The sequence below is a fragment of the Monodelphis domestica genome, chromosome 3, assembly GCF_027887165.1.
Source record: "Monodelphis domestica isolate mMonDom1 chromosome 3, mMonDom1.pri, whole genome shotgun sequence".
Classification (NCBI taxonomy): Eukaryota; Metazoa; Chordata; class Mammalia; order Didelphimorphia; family Didelphidae; genus Monodelphis; species Monodelphis domestica.
This window is the reverse complement of record NC_077229.1, coordinates 70,251,448-70,272,527: the sequence shown is the minus strand read 5'-3', so window position 1 is coordinate 70,272,527 and position 21,080 is coordinate 70,251,448. Positions and strand designations below refer to the sequence as shown.

The following is a 21,080-nucleotide window of genomic DNA, read 5'->3' as shown; positions in this document are numbered from 1 at the left end:
GTTATAATGAACAGAATCTGATCCAACCCATGACAAGTAAGTGTCTTGTAATTTAAATATCCTTTGATTTTCAGGCTAGTGATGATCCTTGAAATTTCTTTGCACCTGAGACACAGAGCCTATGACTGTATGAAATAGTTATAATTTTCTCAAAAATCCCTGCCCTTGTAATTCACTTGAGTGTAATCAGAAAGGACTCCCTATAGCAGAATCAGCTGCCTCAGTATGGAGTGAGTTTCCTATTTCACTGTAACTCTTAAGACAGGTGCTGGGGATCCATCTTTCAATGATATTAGAGAGGGAATTTCTGCTTTATATGCCTTTTGAGAAGGCTTTCAGTGTTGAAATCCTATGTGGAAAAGGTCCCAGGTAGAGAACAAAGGACATCTAGGCCCTTCTAGCCCTTCAGGAACAGAGGTATTGCTTCTCTCTCTGGGATTCCCGTGTCCCCTATCTATGTGATAACTTGGGGATAATATATTAAATTGTCCTAAAAGGAAAGGCAGAGGAATTGAGTTTTCACAGGTGAACCTCAAATGTCAGAGTGTGCCAGGAGTAGGATTTACAGCTTGATATGCCTTATAGACTAAGGCCTATTTTTATTTCTCCTAGTAATATCTCTAACAGTGAAAGTAATCTTGGCCAGTGCTAAGGCAGCATAGAGGATAGACCGTACCTCTTCCTATAGTTACTCGAGCAGCTACCAAAGGAGTCTGACAACATTTCTTTTATTTATTTAGTTAAATATTATTTCCTCCCTCATAGAATGCAGAGATGGAGCTCAGATGATTAGTCAACCAATAATAATTTATTTATCTCTTATGTGCCAAGTAATGTGCTAAGGGCTGGAGTACAAAGGAAGGAAAAATCCAACCAGTCTCTGTGCTCAAGGTGGTCACAGACTAACTGTGCTCCCCTGTAGGTAATGGTCTCTGTTCAACCCTAATAATACTCCTTTTCTGCAGCTTCTGGGCTCCCCACTGGATCAACATTCACACCTTCCCTGGGATCCACAGGGCCTGGATACACAGGTAGGAATATGGTGACTTCAGTATTTTGGAAAGTGCTCACTGAGCTTTTCAAAGATTTTGAGAGAAGGAAAGAGGAAACAGTTTTCAAACTTTCTTATTCTAAGAATTAGAGATAGGGGAAAAAAAAGGAAATATGATTTCCCTCTAAATTCTTCTATGAAAAAGACCAGGCAAAATTTCAGCATCTGGCAATTATCCAGAGATATCTCTGAGGGTACTTGGCATAAATCTTTGCATCTCAATGAAAAGATGAGAAAAAATGAAAAACCCAGGGTACCCCTGGCAAGAAACCCCTAGTTCTGCTCAACATTAGCAAAAAAAATAATCCTTTTACCATAGTCTCTGACACCTCATGTGGTGACTCAGCTTTGTCTTATACTCTTCTAGAATATGGATCCCCATTTGATCTCTCCCATAAGACTGTAAGCTCTTTGTGAGTTCTAATAGCAGGACCATCTTTTGCCTCTTTTTTTATCCCTAGCACTTAGCACAGTGCATTGCACATCGTAGGTGCTTAATAAATGTAAATAAATATTGACTGATTGATCAAGTTTGACCAAGACAAGCACACCCTCTTCCCCATCCTAAAGTCTTCCCTTGGTTTTATGACTTTTTCATTGTGCTTTTATCAATGACTTTTATTTATCCTAATTTATTCTCAGCACCTACTAACATTTCCTAGGCCATTACTATTCTTTATCACCATAAGTGTGAACTGCTAAGATCTCTGAATCCTTCCCTGGAGTTTCTTCCTGGGCTTGGTCATGTGATTAGCAGTTAGGAAAAAAGCTGAATAAGGCAGAATTGGTTAAGTAGGAAAATTTTCATACCAGGGATCTCAATGGAACCAGGGTCATGAGTTTTCCTTCCAAATAGGAACAGAAGAGCCTCTGAGTGTCCTTGGGCCTTCTAGATCATATGACCAAGACTCAAACACAGGTTTTTCTCTTCCTCTCTTCAGTCAATAGCACTTCTAGTTTGGAATCTTTCATCCTAAACTTCACCATCACCAACTTACTCTACACAGAAGACATGGGAAACCCAGGCTCTGATAAATTCAACTCTACAGAGAAGATCCTTCAACGCTTGGTTAGTCCCTCCTCTGCCTACCTTATTCCCCAGCTGCACAGATGCCTTCCCCTTTCCTTGGTTAGAACCCATTTTTTCCTATCCTCAAGTACACTTAATTCTCTCTTTCCTTTGTCAGCTTAGTCTCGTGTTCTGGAAAAGTAGCATTGGTCCCCTCTACTCTGGATGCAAGGTGACTTCTTTGAGGTAAGAACTTGAACATTTTCCCCATACCTTTGGGGATAGACCCAAGATAGTGTGGGAATTAAACAGCTTGTTCATATACTTGCCTTTAGTCCCATTCTCTCCACTTTCAAATTCCCAAATTACTTTATCCCCAGTCTTTCTCATCCATAGGTTCTCAGGAAAATTGATTTCCCTCATAACTGATGATTTAGAACAAATTGTCAAATGTTAGGAATATTCTCTCCAATTGCCATCCTCTGCCTGCTCAATACTTCTATCCACATAAGTAATGCTAATTCATCAACTATACAAAGGCCACTATAGCTAGAATCCCAATCAGACTTCTCAGCACCAGTTTCACGGGGTTTACATGTAACCCTTCTTATTTTCTTACCCAGACCTATGAAGAATGGATCCGCAACTAGAGTTGATGCCCTGTGTTCTCATCACACTGACCCTGCCAATGCTGTCCTGGACAGAGAGAGGGTTTACCAAGACTTGAGCAGGGAGACACATGGCATCAGCAGGCTGGGTCCCTACACCCTGGAGGAGGACAGTCTTTATCTTGATGGTGAGCTACTCAAGTGGGCCAAATAAAATCTTGGCCATTATCCCCTTCAGTCTTCTGTTATACCCTCAGTATTACTATACTTGTATCTAGGTCTTAACTCCATCCATCACCTGGAATCCTTTCTTCCACTTTTTCCCTTGTTCAGTCAATTGCCAAAGATAGACCTTACTCATAGCTGAGTTCTTAGATTGCCCAATACATAGTGCTCTCCGAGGTGTCATCTCTTATAAGTATAGATATTTGTCCCTGATCTTGTTTTTGTTGTTATTTCCAATTTGGCCTTTTAAAGAATTACTTAGTAGGGGACTCAGAAGGCAGTAAATCAAAGTACAGAAAATAGGAAGTTAGGAAAGATAGATATCTAAGAGGGTGGATGGATTCAGGAGCTTAAAAGGTTTTGGTACATTGAAATGATGGTTCAGTTCCAATAAGAGAGAATTTAATAAGAATCATTTTCTGTATTGCAATGGAAGGAAGTAGATTTGGAGACAGAGGATCTGAGTTTAAATTCTAGCTCTGTTATTCCTCCCTGTTTGACTTTTTTATTTTTTAATTTTTTTTATAAAAACCCCTACCTTCCGTCTTGGAGTCATACTCTGTTTTGGCTCTAAGGCAGAAGAGTGGTAAGGGTTAGGCAATGGGGGTCAAGTGACTTGCCCAGGGTCACACAGCTGGGAAGTGTCTGAGGCCAGAGTTGAACCTAGGACCTCCCGTCTCTAGGGCTAGCTCTCAATCCACTGAGCTACCCAGCTGCTCCCCACCCCCTGTTTGACTTCTGACTAGTCACGTAACCCATATAGGCCTCATTTCTGTCTTGTGAAAAATAAAGGTGTTGGCCAAGATGTAGTCACTGATGACTCTAAATTTATTAACTCATTAAGTTGTCTGTTTTAAATGTATAGGGTGGGAGAGATGGGACTCTCTAGCAGTTTATTTGGAACTTATCTTAGGGATTTTGTTGCCAATAAGCTCAGTAGAAGCCTTCACAGTAACATAGCAGGCAAGAAAACCCCTCATGTATTACTATGTCAAAGCATCATCCTTGGGTGTCAAAATTCCCTTCCACGAGGCAGATTGCAACCTGTCTAGAACCTGCCATCTTAGAGAGTTATACGAACCTGAGACATTAAGTGATTTGTAGGGTCATACAGCTCATTCAGTATAACAGTTGGGTTCCAAGTCCAGACCTTCTTGATGCTGAATTCCCAGCTCAAACCACTCTGTTGCCCTGTCTCTGGTCATCAATGATTAGTCTAAATAATAGAAGTCTAATGGCCTGAAAGGAGGGAAGTGATAATCCACGGCCCTCTGCCCTGATCAGGTCATCTGGAGAACTGAGGCCAGTCCTGGGGCAACATTTGCAAAAGGATATTGGCAAGCTGAAGCAAGTCCAGTGGAATTGCCTCTAATATGGAGAGGCAGCTGGAAACTATGGGGAAACTATTGAATCCTGATCTTAAAGTTCAAACCCTGCCTAACAAAGTCATTGGCCAGAGTTAGAGTTCAAGTCTTGCCTAACAAAATCATTGACATGCTATAATTAAAATAGTTGAGGTCATAAATTGTAGTGATTAAAATAGTGGAAGACTTAAATTGTAGAGATAAAAGAGTGGATGAGTAAATTGTGACCGCAGAAAATATGGTTTCAAGACAGTGTCTTGTTTTAAATCAAATATAAGGTGGTTGCCAGGGAAATATTCCCAATTATGAAATATACCCAAGTCAACTGGGTTTTGTAGGGATTTTAATTAATACAAATGAGGAATTAAGAGAGAGAGAGAAAAAAAGGAAATAATGAGAAAAGGGGCTATAGCAGCCTAGGCCGGCATGAGCCAGCCTAGGAAGAGAGGGATCAGTCAGTCTTTTATCACTCACCACAGGATCTGTCCAAGCAAGGATTCAGAGGGACAGTCTCCTCAGAGGGAGTTCCAGTCAGAGTCAGCCTCCCTCAGACTGTCTTCAAGAGACTGTCCCAAGAGCCTCCTTTAGGAGACTGTGTCTTGCTCTCAGATTTTCATCTCCTTTTAAAGAGAATTTTCTCCTATGTCACCTCCCCTAAGTTCTCTCATCTACCAATCACAGTAGACGTTTTTCAAAGGACAGACCATTCTTAGTTCACACCTGAGTAGACTAATCTTTTGAGTAATTCACACCTGAGTAGACTAGAATCTCTGAGTAAGTTTTCACCTCTTTGCTCCTTGTAAGTTCACAAGTTGCCTGACCTTTATAGGTACTTAGCACCCTTTTGTATTATATCCAAAAATAGGCACAGCTTAAGAACATTTTGTCTTACTATAAGTATGGGTTTAAGAACTTTCATTGTTCAGCAAAGAGTTTACAACTTTATCTTCCCCTAAAGTATGCTTAAGTATGGTGAAGTAGTTCTCACATTCCTGATCAAGTACCTTCACTGCCCAAATGGGGAATGGTCTTAACCAAATCTTATGAAGTAGGGTCTGGGTATTTTTTAAGGTTCACAGACAGCATAACCTGGGCAAGTCACTTAAGTTAACCTCTCTGATCCTCAATTTCCTCATCTGTAAAGTGGGGGTAATAATAACACCATCTTTATTCGTTGTGAGGAAAAAATGAGGTAATATGGCTAAAGTGTTTTGCAAGTCTTGAAATACTATACACATTCTAGTGAGGATGATTATGGTGGTGAAAATTATGATAATAATAACAGCTAGAAGGAACTGTTCATATTTAGCCTGCAGACATCATGCTCATATTCTCCAGTTATCTAGAAGGCTGACAGGAGGAAGACAGTTTGGATTTGCTGGCTCCCAGAAGGCAGAATTAGGAGTAATGATTCCTTAGGTCAGAAAAGAGATAGGGTTGCCTGTGGCGAGTCTGCCTTTGCCTCCGTGGTAAATCACTTCCAGCTACAACTACTCTTGTCTCTCTACCTTCCTGGTTGTGTCTCAGACAAAAAGAATTAGGCAGTAGACAGCAGCATTTTTTCTTTGTCCACAAGATGCAAATCCCTTGACTGCCCAGGGATGGAAAACTAAGCCATTCTTTCAGCGGAGCCTCTAAGCTGTTCTCTTCTTCCCTCCTAGAACTGAGTGCTGCCTCTCTTCACTGTCCATTCTTTTGTTTTCTAGGTTATAATGAAAACACACTGGTCAAACCTGTCACCAGTAAGTATTTTATTATACGAACTCCCTGAGCCATTGGTGAGTCTCTGGGACTCATTTCCATCCTGACCTCAGAGGTGGTCCCCAGTGTGACAATCTCAACCAATCAGGGCCTGTGCTAAAGGATATGCCCCCAGAAGCCCTTTCAGGTGTGGTCAGGAAGCAATTGAAAGCATGGAATAGACTGCCATGTGTGCTTTCCATCACCAGAGGTCTTCAGAGGGAAGCTGTGGTGGCAGTGCCCAAGGTCACAAGTAGTAAGTGGCAGAAGTGGGATTAGAACCCAGATCTTATGACCCTAAAGCTAACACTCTTTCTAACTCATGACATAAGAGTGAGAACAAGAACTGGAGGTTCTTAAAGCCCTTCATTAACCTATGGCACGCAGAGACTTCTCTTAAAGAGTTAGTTACTAGAAAGGCAGAGGGACTATCGTGGAGCTGCTCCCTTCTTCTTCTCAACCATGCTTCCCCACCTGTCTGCCCTTACTCCCTCCCCTGAGCGAAACACTAGGCCACTTCCCTACCTTTGGAGAACTCCCTCCCATCTCTGGGAAGAAGCAGTGGGGGGAGGGTGCGGGTTGGGTCACTGCACACAGTCTGGGGGTGTGGGGCACTGCACGTAGTCTCTAAAAGGTTGACCATCAATGATCTAGAGCCTTTACCTCAGGACTCCCAGTTCTTTCAGAGTTTGGATGGTAATGATTTGCCTAACTGTCTCCAAAGCAGGTGAGGGGGATTGACGAGTCACAGTTGATCCTAAGTTCTGTGGCATAGAATTGGGGGGGGTGAGGATGAACTGACATATCAGCCCTTTGGGGAATTCTGATTTCACCTTTCTTCATTAATGGAGTCACCAGCAGAGACCTCAGCTGGCATGCTGATGAAAGGTTCTGAAGTTCCACCCAGGACAAGGCTATTTTGTCAGCTGCTCACTGAACAAACTCCTCTTGAATGGAGATCTCTGGGCTGGTGTCTAAGGACCCTAGCTCACTTATCCCTTTCCTGAGGGCAACTGCGGCTGGCATCCTTATCTAATACATTCTGGAGATGCAGTGGAGGAAGTTCCTGGTCAAACACAGGTTGAATCCACTGGCCTCTGAGGGCTCTTACAACTCTGACTCCATCCATGCTTTTGCGATTGTGCTCTTTTTCTAGCTTTCACATTGGCTACCACATCATCAGTGTCTTCTCCCCTAGGGAGGACCACGGGGTGTGGCAGTTGGACAAATAGGTTCCCATCCCAGGGCTATCAATGAACAGCCTTTGTGCTTAAGGAGCTGCTTCTATCTATTGCAGCCCAAACTATTTGGGGAGATACTTGCCGATCAGAAGTGGGAGCAATCTTAGACCTTCCATTCTATAATAACGTTATCTCCCAGATAGAGAAAGTAGACATTGGGATGTGGGACTTGGTATGTCACCACAGAATTACACATAACAAAGACCAGAGATAAGGGATAGAAAAGAAACCTTGGTTCATTGATAATAGGAAACTCCAGGATGAAGGAGCTGCCTTTGAAAATTAGAGCATTCTCTATGACTTACAATCTTAGAACATTGCCTAGAGTAAGGAGAAGGTAAATGACCTGGCCAGGATCACATAACCAGCATCATGTCAGAGAAATGATGTGAATCGAGGTCTTCCTGGTGCTGAAGTCCACGGATAAATCTGCTATACCAAATTGTCTCTCTGTGAAGACAGAATTGAATTGCCTAATTCTTTTAACAATTAGCTAGAGCAATCTCCAATGAAACTGGAAACAAGAGACTTCTGAGTGTTCCCCTCAAAAGAATGGTCCAAGGCAACACAGGTCTGATAGGCTTTGTCAATAGTCAAGCAAGAAATCCACGAATAAGTATTTATTCAGCATCTGCTATATGACCAGCTCTGTTCCAAGTCCTGGGGATAAAATTATAAAGAATATAGTAGCAATGCTTACTTAAATGGAGCTTGCTTCAATGGAGCTTACTACCTCCAAATCTCTTTATCCTCTGGTGATTGAACCCCAGACCCTATAGCTTGCAATTGAGAGATCCTACAATAAGTCAAGAATAGTCCTTTCCCCCTCATCTCATGTTCATGACAGTGATATGTGAAGTTGTCAGTGGTTTTCATTCATAGTGTTCTTTTCTTAGGTTCAATGCCACATTCATTCCAGCAACATCTCTGGCACCTTCGCCATTCTCTAGCCCCATAGATTAAAAGACATTAATTTTGATGGTAGTTTTCTGGGCAGTACTATATGTGAGGCTAGATACTGGGAGATAAAAAACAGGATAGCATTTAAAAGCCAGAGAAACCCCATAAAATGGCCCTCAGTAGGGCCCAGAACCCAAATTTCTCTTCCAGGAAGGAGCAGAACACTAGTAGCTAGGTGTTTTCAGGTATCTTGACCAATGTGCCTGACTTTCAAGTATGAGAACTTCTTTCCTTCTCCTATAGCCAGTGGACATACCTTGGAAGCATTTACCTTGAACTTCACCATCACTAACTTGCTCTACACAGCAGAGATGGAGCATCCAGGCTCTCGAAAATTCAATTCCACTGAGAGGATACTGCAACGTCTGGTAAGATTACTCTATCACCTGCATGATTCCTTGGCTGTGCCATTGTGTTGTACATACCTTCTGATTCTAGCAACTGTCTGATCAGGAACTGATTCATCTTCCCCTTCCTTTGCCAGCTTGGTTCCTTATTCCGGAACACCAGCATTGGCTCCTCCTACGCTGGTTGCAAGTTGATGTCCTTGAGGTGAGAACCAGGAAAGTTGAGAATTGAAGAACTTATTGAGTATATTCTCCTGGCCTCCATTGTCAGAGATTTAGTAATGGGGTGTTTCTGAATTGGAAATCATGGGATACAAGCATAAAAGTAGCTCTCCACATACTATCCTTTTGCTGCACTTTATCCATATAAAGTCCTAAACTGCTTTATCTCCATCTGGTCCACGGGTTCTTGAGAAACTCATTTCTTCAGAAAAGTCAAGATTTAGGACAAACTCTTGTATATCAAGATAGTCCTCCTCATTGGGGATCTTTGGTTGTTCAACAATCTTATACCAGCAGGGAAGCAGTATCCATCAGACACCCTGGAGGGTCTTGGTCAGTTTTGTCATGTCATGTCACATATAGCTCTCATATCACTTTTATTGTCCCTTTATATGAGTGCTCCCTCATTCTGATCTCTCAGTACCAGTCTCTGGAGCTTCTATCCATGTTTCCTTTTCCAGATCTATGAAAGATGGATTAGTAACTGGAGTGGATGCACTGTGCACCTATCAGAAAGACCCTAACAACCCTGTCTTGGATAGAGAAAAGATTTATTGGGAGCTGAGTAACCAGACATATGGCATCTCCATGCTGGGCCCCTACTCCCTTGCTAAGGAGAGTCTCTATCTCAATGGTAAGCAACCCCACAGAGGTCACTGCACCTCTGCTAACTTCCTCTTATGTTATAACCTCAGTATTAGCCTCTTTCCCTTTCTTTTTAATTTTAATTTCTTCCATAACCTACCCTAGAACTATTTCTTCTCCATCCTTTTTTGAGATACCCACACAAGACAAACTCTACCCACAGCAGAAATGATTTCACATAACTCCTTATTTGCTGTTACTTGGTGATGGCCTCACAGTCCTATCCAATACTTCTTTTTTAAAATATAAAATTACATTATTGTATTTGGTTTTCACATCAACTATATTTCTCAATAGAGGTTCCCCTTCCAGAAAGCCATTTCTAATAACAAAGAATAGGGGGAAAAGGGGAGAAGGGAGAAGAGGTTAGCAAAACTAGTCAAAATATCCAAAAGTCTGATATTAATCACAGTTTTCCACATCCATAGCCCCCCATTTCTAGAATTCTTTGGGTTCAAGCTTAGCCATTATAATTTGTATCATTAAGTTTCAATTATTTTCTCATATTTAGTGGCTTTAGCCCTGACTTTGATGAAGATATAGCTTCTTCGAAGAGTCTCAATTTGTGTTTTCATCTATATGGAGGAACTTCTGGTGTGTAAACTCCTTCCAGTGCAGATAGGCAATTCTTCTGTAACCTAAGGTTTTATAGAATGGTCTTAAACATTGAAAGGTTGACACCCAGAGGTATATATCTAATGTGTGTCTGAGTTCTGGACTTGAACTTAGGTCTTCTTTTCTCCAAGTCTGACCCATTATAATACCATGCTATCTCTCATAGCCAGAGACAGTTTCAAATGTATAAATGAATGAAGTTGGGAAGGATAGTTAGTCAATATATTAGTCAGAATCAGTGTCCAATAAAAGCTCAGTACATTGAAATGATTGTCAAAGACTAGCAAGGTAAAAATATATTAAGGATGAAGGCAAAAATCTGCAGTTTAACTTAACATATCTGATTGTATGAATGTAGGATGGAGTAGACATGACTAGACAAATATTTCAATCATAGATGATCTGGGGGTCTTGGTGGGTTATCAGTTCAATTAGAGAAAGTCCTAAAATCATGTGAAATGTTAGTCTCTATGAAGATATTTTATATCTGGAAAGAGACATGTAATAGTTTGACTTTCCCCTAACCAAGCCAAGCCTTATCTGATACATCATGTCCAGTTTCAAGGCCACATTTTAGAGGGAGCATTGACAGGGTGAAGCATGCCCAAAAGGGGTGAATAAGATGAAGAGGGTAAACTTGGAACTATGTACTAGGAAGATTGAGAAAGCAGATATGAAGAAAGGATATTTATAGTCTTTATGTAACATTTTAAAATTTGCCAAGCAGAATACAAATGTCTCATTTGATCCTCAAAACCTTGTAGGAAGTAGAAGTTATTATTAGCTCCATTTTATATATGAAGAAGCTGTTATTCCCTGGTGGGAGGGAAGAGACTGGGAGAAAGAGAAGAGGCATCTTTCCAAGTTTTCCTTGTTCTTATTGTGCTGAATATTTCTATAAACTGGAAGAATGAGGTGGGGGGGGGACCTAGAGATAGACCAGAATGACCAAGAAGAGTTTGCTCTCTCCTATGTTTCCAAAGACCAAGGCACAGTAAGAGGACATTCATTCAAGTCATAGGTTCAGTTTCCTCCACCCCAAATCCCTGCCTTCCCAAGCTATAAGTTTCCTTTTTCTATTCCCCTCAAGTCTGGTCTTCATGTCAAAGAGTGGAGGGGAGAATAGGAAAATTATCATCTTTTCCCTTTCAAGCTGCCTATTCTTCAAGTGGTATGAGATCTCAGATTGAGTTATTTGAACTCGGCTGTTCTTTTCACTCTCAACTCAGGTATTCTCTCTTCCTTCTCTCTTAGGATAGTGAGCTCTTTCCATTCATTGTTCATTTTTTTTTGTTTTGTAGGTTATAATGAACACATTCCAGTTCAACCTACTACCAGTAAGTATTGGAACATCCAAATTCCCTTTGAGTTCTAGATTGTCTTGTAATATTGAGCCTGAATCCCTGGGATAAGGACTCCAAAGTGACTCTGTGATATGATTGTGATATTTACTACTTGACCCCATCCCCATGGCACACTAGGGCACAATGAGAAAGATATATCTGCCCCAGAAGAGTAAGTACCCTATCACTTGGAGATCATCAAATAGATCACTGTGACCTCTTGTCTGGGATGCTGTACAGGGTTTCTGTAGACTAGGTGCCCACTGAGAGCCCTTTTAAATCTGAAATCCTATGACTTTGGAAGGGAAAAGTCCTGAAAGACCTATGACCTCCTACTCCAGAATTTCTTGCTCATTTATTAGATACTGATTACTAGTCAAGCTTTCCAAATAAGGAGGTCAAGAAGACTAGCAGGTTTCAAATCTGTGAAAGTGAATATGGGTCTCAAATCATGGGTTATGCCATGGAGTCCTGAATTTTCTCTTCCTTCTCCTGACATATACATAAAATATTCACTGATAATACACTTTACCTGGTAATCATGTGATAGGATCCTATTTGAGGGCAGCCACCAGAGAAATTTAATTATATACTTTCAGTCATCTGCTGAGTAAAGATTTATTAGGCATCAACTAGGTACAAAGCCCTGAATTCATTCACATGTGGCCACAGCCCATATTCACATTTATTATTCTTTCCTGTGGTTTATCATGTTTTTTTTTTTTATGACATTCCTTTCTGCAGCTCTAACATCAGTGACTGCCTCCTCATCTGCAACCCCACTGGGGCCCACTGAGCCTGGAAGCACCACAGGTAGGAACAGAGCCATTGAAGTACCTTGGAGAGCTCCCATGGACCATAACCAGTGACTTGGGAAAGAATGTCTTACCTAGAAGAGAGGAAAGTTTAGGGGGCAGGCAGGAGGTTTAGTGGATAGAGAGCCAAGCCTAGAGTCAAACAATTCTGGGTTCAAATATGGCCTCAGCACTTCCTAGCTATGAGACCCTGGGCAAGTCACTTAAGCCCCACTGCCTATTCCTTACTTCTCTTCTGTCTTGGAACCAGTACATTGTATTGGTTCTAAGACATAAGGTAAGACTTTTTTTTTTTTAAAAGAGAGGAAAGTCTTAGATTTCTCAAAACTTCATTATATGAAATTGTCATAAAAAACAAAAAGAAAACCAAAACCAACAAACTATTTACAAAGGGAAGGGAAATCAGGGTGTTTGGTTTGGGATGTATAAACTTTAGTATCAGCATGCTCCAGTGGTCAGACAGGATTTTAATCTCTGGCAGTTTAACCATGAAAATTCCTGTGAATGAGGAATGAGTCTATTTGTCCTCCCTAAAATCTGAGAAGAGTGAAGGACCAGAATGTCCCACATAGGAAAAACCTAAGGTGACGAGCTTCCTCAATAGATGCGCAGAACCCAGATTATCATTCTCTTCTACTGTGACTGAAACTCTTCTCTCAGAGCTCAGAATCTCTCTGGATAGGGTCAAGTTTCAAGCTAAGCTAATTGAGTCATTTCCCCCTTTTGAAGATCAAAGTCCATTCCCCTCATCATGGCATAGTGATATTCTCAATGCTTTTCCATGCCAATAACTTTTCAGCTCCTGTGTCAACTGCATTCACCCCAGAACCAGCTCTGGTTCCTTCACTGATGTCCATCACCACAGGTACTAATAATCTGCATTTATCATCCATTCCCAGGGAAGTCTAATTGGGAATGATATTTGAAAATGGGAGATATAGAGCAAGGGGAAAGTCAGGTATGGGAAATGTTCCTTCATGGAAACACTGGTGAGACCAGGATGTTGAGCTTTCCTTCCAGAAAGAGGACCACAACAGCTGGGTGCTCCTAGGTTTGCTGATGCATGCAAGTTTCATAAATGAAGAATTCTCTCTTTCTTCTACTACAGCCAGTGGCCATAGCCTGGAGGCTTTCACACTGAACTTCACCATCACCAACCTGCTGTACACAGCAGATATGGGAAACACTGGTTCCAGTAAATTCAACACAACAGAGAAAATCCTGCAGCACCTGGTAAGATGCAACCTACTACATATACATTTCTCCTTTATTCCCTACTTGCAAGGTTTCTTTCTGCATATCTTAGACTCAAGGCCCTGCTTGTTTCATAATATGTAATATATAGGTGGTTTAATGGAAAATAGCTATACTAACTCGCTTTTATATAGCACTTTAAACTTTTCAAGGCATTGTGTATGTGTATTTGATTTTCGTTATAACCCTTGGAGATAAATGCTATTATTATCTCTATTTTGCAGATGAGGTAGTTGAGGTAGACAGATGGAAAATAACTTGTCTATGACCATACAGTTAGTAAGTTTCTGAAGTTGCATTTGAATTCAGGTCTTCTCACTGACACCAGGTTCTATCCTGTCTCCACTGAAACTACCAAATTGTTTCAGTCTGAATAGACTGTTGGACTTTGAATCAGGAAGAATCAAGTTAAAATCTCACTTTAAATACTTATTAGATGTGTGACCCTGGTTAAGTCCTTTAGCTTTTCTCAGATAGCATTTACTTCATAGGGTTGTTCTGAGTAGTGAATGAGATAATATACACTGTTTTTCTACCTTTAAGTATTGGCTTTAATTGTTATTCCCCTTTCCTTCCTTTATCAGCTTGATCCCATGTTCAGAAACAGCAGCATTGGCAGCCTTTATTCTGGATGCAGAGTGATATATTTTAGGTGAGATCCTACAAACTGAGAGTTGTTTGGATGAGGGTTTATATTCTTGGCTCTCAGTCACACTGTGAGGTCTAAAGTTGACCAAGCCACAAAGATTACTTGCCCATATACTTCTTCCATGTTCAAATTCTCCAAATCTCTCCATCTCTACCACTCTGGTTTAGGTTCTTTGGATAGCAATTCCCTTTCTAAATTATTATTTAGAACAAATTCTCTAATTCCAGATTCTCTTTAATAAATATCTGTGGTTGGGGGCAGCTGGGTAGCTCAGTGGATTGAGAGCCAGGCCTAGAGACGGAGGTCCTAGGTTCAAATGTGGCCTCAGACACTTCCCAGCTGTGTGACCCTGGGCAAGTCACTTGACCCCCATTGCCTAACCCTTACCGCTCTTCTGCCTTGGAGCTCCAAGACAGAAGGTAAGGGTTTATAAAAAAAATAAAAAAAATATCTGTGGTTGCTCAATGCTCCTACCCACACTATAAATTTAGCAGTTCATCAATATTCCCAGGGTCACTTTCACCTTTTCCCATGGTGCCTCAGTCATGTCAATTTCATTATCCCCTTACCTGTGATATTATCTAGATGTTTCTGCAGCTATTCCAGGAATCTCTATCAACATTTCTTTTCTCAGCTCTAGGAAAGAAGGGTCAGCAACAGGAGTGGATGCTGTATGCCTCCACTGGAGACAACCCAATGTCCCCTTTCTGGACAGAAAAAGGGTTTACTGGGAGCTGAGCAAGCTGACAAATGGAATCACCAGACTTGGCCCCTATACCTTGGACAAGAATAGTCTCTTCCTCAATGGTGAGCAGCCCTGCTGTGGAGGTGAATTATAATTGACTTTCTGCCAACCCAACTTTGTACAATCCTGGTACTGACCTCCTCTCCTGTTGTCCTCACTCTATTTAGGCCCTAATCTCAACCAAAATCTTCTCATTCTTCCTTTGTTTAGCCAACTGAGTAAGACAGGCCCTACTCATACCTGTTTCCCTAAGGTGCCATCCCTTCTTGGTTGATACTACCTAGTGGCAGCTACAGAGCTTATCAGAAATGGGATTTCCTATTTCATATACACCTTACCGAAATATAAATAGGTTTTTCTTGATGGGATTTAGCTGCTCAATACTCCTACACAAATAATCAGTATATCATTGTTACTCAATCATCAACCTTTCCCACAAAACTCAGCCATCTCAATTTCATCTTCCCTGCATTTGGAGGTTCCTGTGTCAGGCTCTTTGGCATTCAATCCAGTACCACACATAGAATGTCAGAGGCAGGTCTTATATTAATATGCATATGCATATCTATATACTTGTATATGGTTATATGTACATATATGCATGTGGACATATAGGATGTTAAAGGTGGGTCTTATATATACATACATGCTTTTGTATGTATAAGTATATAACTGTTCATATGTATATAGACATAGTATGTTAAAGCTAGGTCTTAAATATTCACATATGTATGTATATATACCCACATACATGTATACATATCAACATGTCTATGCATATTCATATATACTATATGTGTGTACATACAAATATACCCACAAAAATAAATATAAACTGATGTAAGGAGGGGACTAGCAGCTGGAAGGGGGATGGTGCAGCTCAGGACAGATTTCATGCAGAAGAGGACATTTGATTTAAGTGCTGAAAGAGATTAAGGATTCTAAAAGGCAGACATAGGTAGGAGTAAATTCCAGAGAAGAGGCTAAATGCCCTTTTGTTGGTAATACTATAAGATATGAATTGCACTAGCGATATACTAGGTTCTCCTAGCCCTAAATTTCTAGGGAGAGAAATTGTGGAGACCCCTCATTCAGTTTCAGTCTATTTCTATTCCCAGCATCCTGAAGCTTTTCCAGCAAACGAAGGGACTGGGAAAAGGACTTGGGGATAAGTCAGAACAGGAAATCAGGTTTTCTCCTCAGGTTCCAAAAACCAGAGAAGATCAAAGATGGATTGATTTGGGCATGAATCTCTCTATGTCCCCATTGTTTTCCCCCAAATCACAGATTTATTTATTTTCTCTACTCTTCACGTAGGACACGCTGAGAGTAGATAGAAGAATTCCAATTTTTCCTTCCTCAAAGAGCAGGTCCCCCAGAAGCCTGGGGTGAGCAAATGGTCCTCAGCTTGCTTGTGCCTCTCACATTGAGTTCCTGTTCTTTTCCTGTCTTCCAGAGTCTTGGAATCCCACCCTTACTTATCTGTCCTTTGGTTTCTAGGTTATAATGAGCATGATTCAGCCCTGTCCACTGTCAGTAAGTGTTTTGGCATTTAAATCTCTTTTGTGTTTAGCCTTATTTACCCAAAGACAATGGGAGTTTGGATCTGGTTTAATAATAAGAATCAGTTGTGGTTTTTCCAGTCCCCTACCCTCAAGCCCATTCAGATATCTTGAGGGGGGGGGAAGTCCTAAAGATACCGAGGGTTACATCAAAAAGGGAATGAATTTGCATCCCTGAAGGTCTTTGAGCCCAGGTTTAATGGCCACATGTCAGGAACATTACAGAGTGAATTTCTCAGTGAGATGGCCTCCAAGGGTCATTTAAGTTCTGAGACTCTATGAGGAGAAGGTCTCTCCTTACAGAGGAGGAAAGGCATCTGGGGAAGAGTGTCATCCAAAATCCACGATTATTCCAACCTTTCCTGATTTGGAGCTAGGTCCCCATTCCATGAGAGTCTATGTTTTCTTTGTCAGAATGTGAGTGATGGTGACTTGGGGAGCTGTCCAAATAAGGACGTTGGGGGAGATTCATAAGTCACAGGTGAACCTCAGGTCTGTGAGAAAGTGGTGAGAGGGAGGCTCACAGGACTATATCTTGTGTAGCCTTCATTTCTACTTAAAGATCCCTAAGCTAGATGCTAGTGTAGCAAAAATGGCAAATTCACTCATTCCTTGAACAAGTATTTAAACCCCTTTTCCCATCTCCCTGAATGGAGCCTGGGGAATTCTATGCTGGTCTGATGACCCTATTTTCGATGAGCTCTCCACCAGTGAGGAACCACTGGTCATTTCTAATAACTCTTCTTTCTGCAGGTTCTGGGATAGACAAAGCATCAACATCTGTAACTCCCTTAGGCTCCACAGGGATGGGAACCTCCATAGGTAGGAATGTGGCACCTTTAATACCTTGGAAAGTGATCACTACAACCCCTCCCCTGAGGAGCACCCTGCCCCAAAAGATGGGGAGAGAAAATGCTTTCTAAAAGCAGAAATAACTGCTAGGTCTTCTAAAACTTCCAATTGTTCAGAATACTGTTCACCCACCAAACCATTGGCAAGGAAACCCGAGGCCATGTGACTTGTCCTGTTGTAGTCCTATGTCACAGAGAATAAGGAAAATTTTATTCTCTGTCAATTAATTCAGTTCAATCAAGCAAGCATTTATTCATTACTTCCTATGTGCCAGACACTGTTCTGAGCACTCAGGATTTAAAGCCATAAAGAAAAAATTCTTGTCATCCAGAAACTCATGTTCTATTTTTAATGAAATCAAAGTAACTTCAAGAGAGAACAAACTAGGGAATATCAGGGAAGAGCTCAGGGCTTTGCTTTGAAAAAGGCAAAATTATATGAAGCTAAAGGAAAGATTTGAGAGAATGCCTGATCAGAATAATAGCTTTGGGAACTTGTCAAAACTCCTTTTATCTTTCTCTAAAGATGAAGAAAACAACAGCCCAGAGCACCCCTGGCAGGAAGGTCCCAGACTTGACAAACTTTAGTAAAAAGGATCTTTCACCCTACACCCTGCTCCCTACTAAGGTGGCTGACTCTCACCCTCCACTTCTCCAGAATAAGTAACCAGCCAGTGACACTGACTTTCTCCCTATTGTTAGGCATTCTATCTGTGTCAATCACATTCTGATCTGGTTTTAATTCATCATGATTGTTTTTTTTACCAGTTCCTGGGCAGAGCACATATTCCCCATCAACTTCTCCAGCTCCACCATCATTCTCCAGCACCACAGGTATGGAGTACCAGCATCTCTGATTTATTCCCTAGAGCTGTGATGGTGAACATATGGCACCCATGCCAAAGGTGGCATACACAGACCTCTCTATGGGCACATGCACCATCCCTGGCAGAGGTAGTTACTGGAAAGGCAGAGGGACTCTGGGGGAGCTATTCTCTTTCCCTTCTCCATGAGCACAGCACTCAGACCACTCCTCTCCTTTTTTTCCTCCTCTGTCTGGGATTAGGGGCTCCAGGGAGGTGAGAGGAGGGTGTCTCCTTTCCCTGCACTGGGCCCATCCCTACCATCTAAAAGATCTTTACTTTGATTCTTCCTTCCCCGCCACCACCAGTCTGGGGTGGGGTGACCCCATTCCCCCCAAAGGCTAACTGCACTCTCTCCAACCCCTGCACCTCCACTTGACTTGCAACTCAAAAGGCAGTGCCACTCTATGCATTATCTCCCATGTACTAGACACTCTTCTGGGCACTCAGGATTCAAATCCAAAAAGAAAAGATTCTCGTTCTCCAGGAACTCATGCTCTACATGGATAAAACAACATGTAGACAGAATAACTGTGAATGAAATATATACAGAATGAAAACAAAGTAACATTGAGGGGCTAGAAATGGGGAGAGAACAAACTGGGAGATAGAGAAGAGCTCAGGGCTGTGCTCAAGGCTGGTGACACTGCCTTTTGCTCTTTTGTCAGGGACCCTTCCTGTGCCAATCACATTCTGGTGTTGTCAGTGGTTTTACTTTATCATAATTGTTTTTTTTACTAGCTCCTGGGCAGAGCACATATTCCCCATCAACTTCTTCAGCTCCACCATCATTCTCTAGCACCACAGGTATGGAGTACCAGCATCTCTGATTTATTCCCTAGAGCTGTGATGGTGAACATATGGCACCCATGCCAAAGGGGGCATACACAGACCTCTCTATGGGCACATGCACCATCCCTGGCAGAGGTAGTTACTGGAAAGGCAGAGGGACTCTGGGGGAGCTATTCTCTTTCCCTTCTCCATGAGCACAGCACTCAGACCACTCATCTCCTTTTTTTCCTCTATCTGGGACTATGGGCTCCAGGGAGGTGAGAGGAAGGGGGGGCCCTTTTCCCACACTGGGCCCAGTCCCACCATCTAAAAGATCTTTACTTTGGTTTTTCCTTCCCTGCCAGCCACTAGTCTGGGGGGGCTAACTGTACTCCCTCCAACCCCTGCACCTCCACTTGACTTGCAACTCAAAAGGCAGTGCTACTCTATGCATCATCTCCCATGTACTAGACACTCTTCTGAGCACTCAGGATTCAAATCCAAAAAGAAAAGATTCTCGTTCTCCAGGAACTCATGTTCAACATGGATAAAACAACATGTAGACAGAATAACTGTGAATGAAATATATACAGAATGAAAACAAAGTAACATTGAGGGGCTAGAAATGGGGAGAGAACAAACTGGGAGATAGAGAAGAGCTCAGGGCTGTGCTTTAAAAGAGGTGAAGGATTCTATGAAGCTAAAGGAAAGAACTTAGAGAATGCCTGTTAGAGAATGACAAGGTCTTTGGGATATTGTCATGAGTCTTTGTATCCCTCTCTGAGGATGAAGAGAGTAACAGCCCAGAGCATCCCTGGCAGGAAGCCCCAGACTTGGCAAACTTTAGTAGTGAAGACCCTTCACCCTCCTAAGGTGACTCTTACCTTCCACTGCTTCAGGTTGAGTCCTCAGCTGGTGACACTGCCTTTTGCTCTTTTGTCAGGGACCCTTCCTGTGCCAATCACATTCTGGTGTTGTCAGTGGTTTTAATTCATCATAATTGTTTTTTTTTTTACCAGTTCCTGGGCAGAGCACATATTCCCCATCAACTTCTCAAGCTCCCGTGTCATTCTCTAGCACCACAGGTATAGACCATCAGCATCTCTGATTCATTCTCTGGAGTTTCTTTTTCTCTTTGGAGAAGAGATTAGTGGCTGCAGAGCCCGGAAAGGGAGGGAGAGTTAGGGAAGGGAAGAGGTTCCTTAACAAAGAGCATCAGTGGGGCCATGGTGCGATACTTTCATAGGAAATTCATAGGCTGTCCTTGGGTGTGCCTACTGATGTTCCACAGGCTCCAATGTGGAATTTCTCTCCCTTTATTATTATAGCTAGTGCCCAGAGCCTGGAGTCATTCACACTGAACTTCACCATCACCAACCTAATTTACACAGAAAACCTGGGTAAACCGGGATCCCGCAAATTCAACAACACAGAAAAGGTCCTGCGCCGCCTGGTGAGTCTCCCCAATTCCTGTCCAAATTCCCACCTTCACAGCTGCCCTCTGATTTCCTCAGGCTCTTTGTCCAGACCTGAACATATTCTCCCCCTCCTTTCTTTGCCAGCTTATTCCCTTGTTCAAGAAAAGCAGCATTGGCAACTTCTACTCCGGGTGCAAAGTGACTGCCCTGAGGTGAGACTTCAGAGATTATAGGATGGGCACTGGAGTGTATCCCCATGACCATCCCTCAAGAGCAACTGCCCCCAAATCTCAATAAAGGTAGCTTCTTCCCATTTAAGTGTCTTGGCTACATTCCAAAATTCCCAGAGAGCTTTATCCCTGTCCCTTTTTGGGTGTGGATTATTGAGTCTTCTACTCATTTTACAGTTGAAATGTGATTTCCCTTAATATTACTCCTTGGAATAAGTTCTCTCATAAATACATTTTTAGGGGCAGGTAGGCTCATGGGGATAGAAAGTTAGGCCTAGAGATGGGAGGACTTGGGTTCAGATCTAGCTTGAAACACTTCCTCTCTGCATGATGTGGAATAAGTCATGTGATCCCCTAGTACATAGCCCTCACTGCTCTTCTGTCTTAGAACCAATACTTAGTATAGATTCTAAGATGGAAGCTGAGGGTTTAAAATAAATAAATCAATAGGTTTTTATTTTGTGAGATGATTAGTTGCTTGTACCATACAATCATGGAAGCACTGTCACGTAATCAACCATTTTTACCAAAACTCAGGTATCTCAATTACAT

At 41.9% G+C, this 21,080-nt stretch overlaps 1 protein-coding gene across 1 annotated transcript in view; it reads left to right on the top strand.

Annotated features, from left to right (window-relative positions):
- The window catches only part of LOC103092531 (mucin-16-like), a 178,052-nt gene that overhangs the window by 132,431 nt on the left and 24,541 nt on the right, over window positions 1-21,080 (top strand). The window contains exons 72-93 of the mRNA XM_056820976.1: window positions 1-36; window positions 966-1,031; window positions 1,993-2,120; window positions 2,239-2,306; window positions 2,684-2,856; window positions 5,964-5,999; window positions 8,442-8,566; window positions 8,683-8,750; window positions 9,229-9,401; window positions 11,329-11,364; window positions 12,115-12,183; window positions 12,985-13,050; window positions 13,294-13,418; window positions 14,024-14,091; window positions 14,723-14,895; window positions 16,334-16,369; window positions 17,149-17,217; window positions 18,015-18,080; window positions 18,851-18,916; window positions 19,900-19,965; window positions 20,209-20,333; window positions 20,443-20,510. Of these exons, the coding sequence (XP_056676954.1) occupies window positions 1-36; window positions 966-1,031; window positions 1,993-2,120; window positions 2,239-2,306; window positions 2,684-2,856; window positions 5,964-5,999; window positions 8,442-8,566; window positions 8,683-8,750; window positions 9,229-9,401; window positions 11,329-11,364; window positions 12,115-12,183; window positions 12,985-13,050; window positions 13,294-13,418; window positions 14,024-14,091; window positions 14,723-14,895; window positions 16,334-16,369; window positions 17,149-17,217; window positions 18,015-18,080; window positions 18,851-18,916; window positions 19,900-19,965; window positions 20,209-20,333; window positions 20,443-20,510 (1,906 nt within the window). The remainder of the gene's footprint in view (window positions 37-965; window positions 1,032-1,992; window positions 2,121-2,238; window positions 2,307-2,683; window positions 2,857-5,963; window positions 6,000-8,441; window positions 8,567-8,682; window positions 8,751-9,228; window positions 9,402-11,328; window positions 11,365-12,114; window positions 12,184-12,984; window positions 13,051-13,293; window positions 13,419-14,023; window positions 14,092-14,722; window positions 14,896-16,333; window positions 16,370-17,148; window positions 17,218-18,014; window positions 18,081-18,850; window positions 18,917-19,899; window positions 19,966-20,208; window positions 20,334-20,442; window positions 20,511-21,080) is intronic.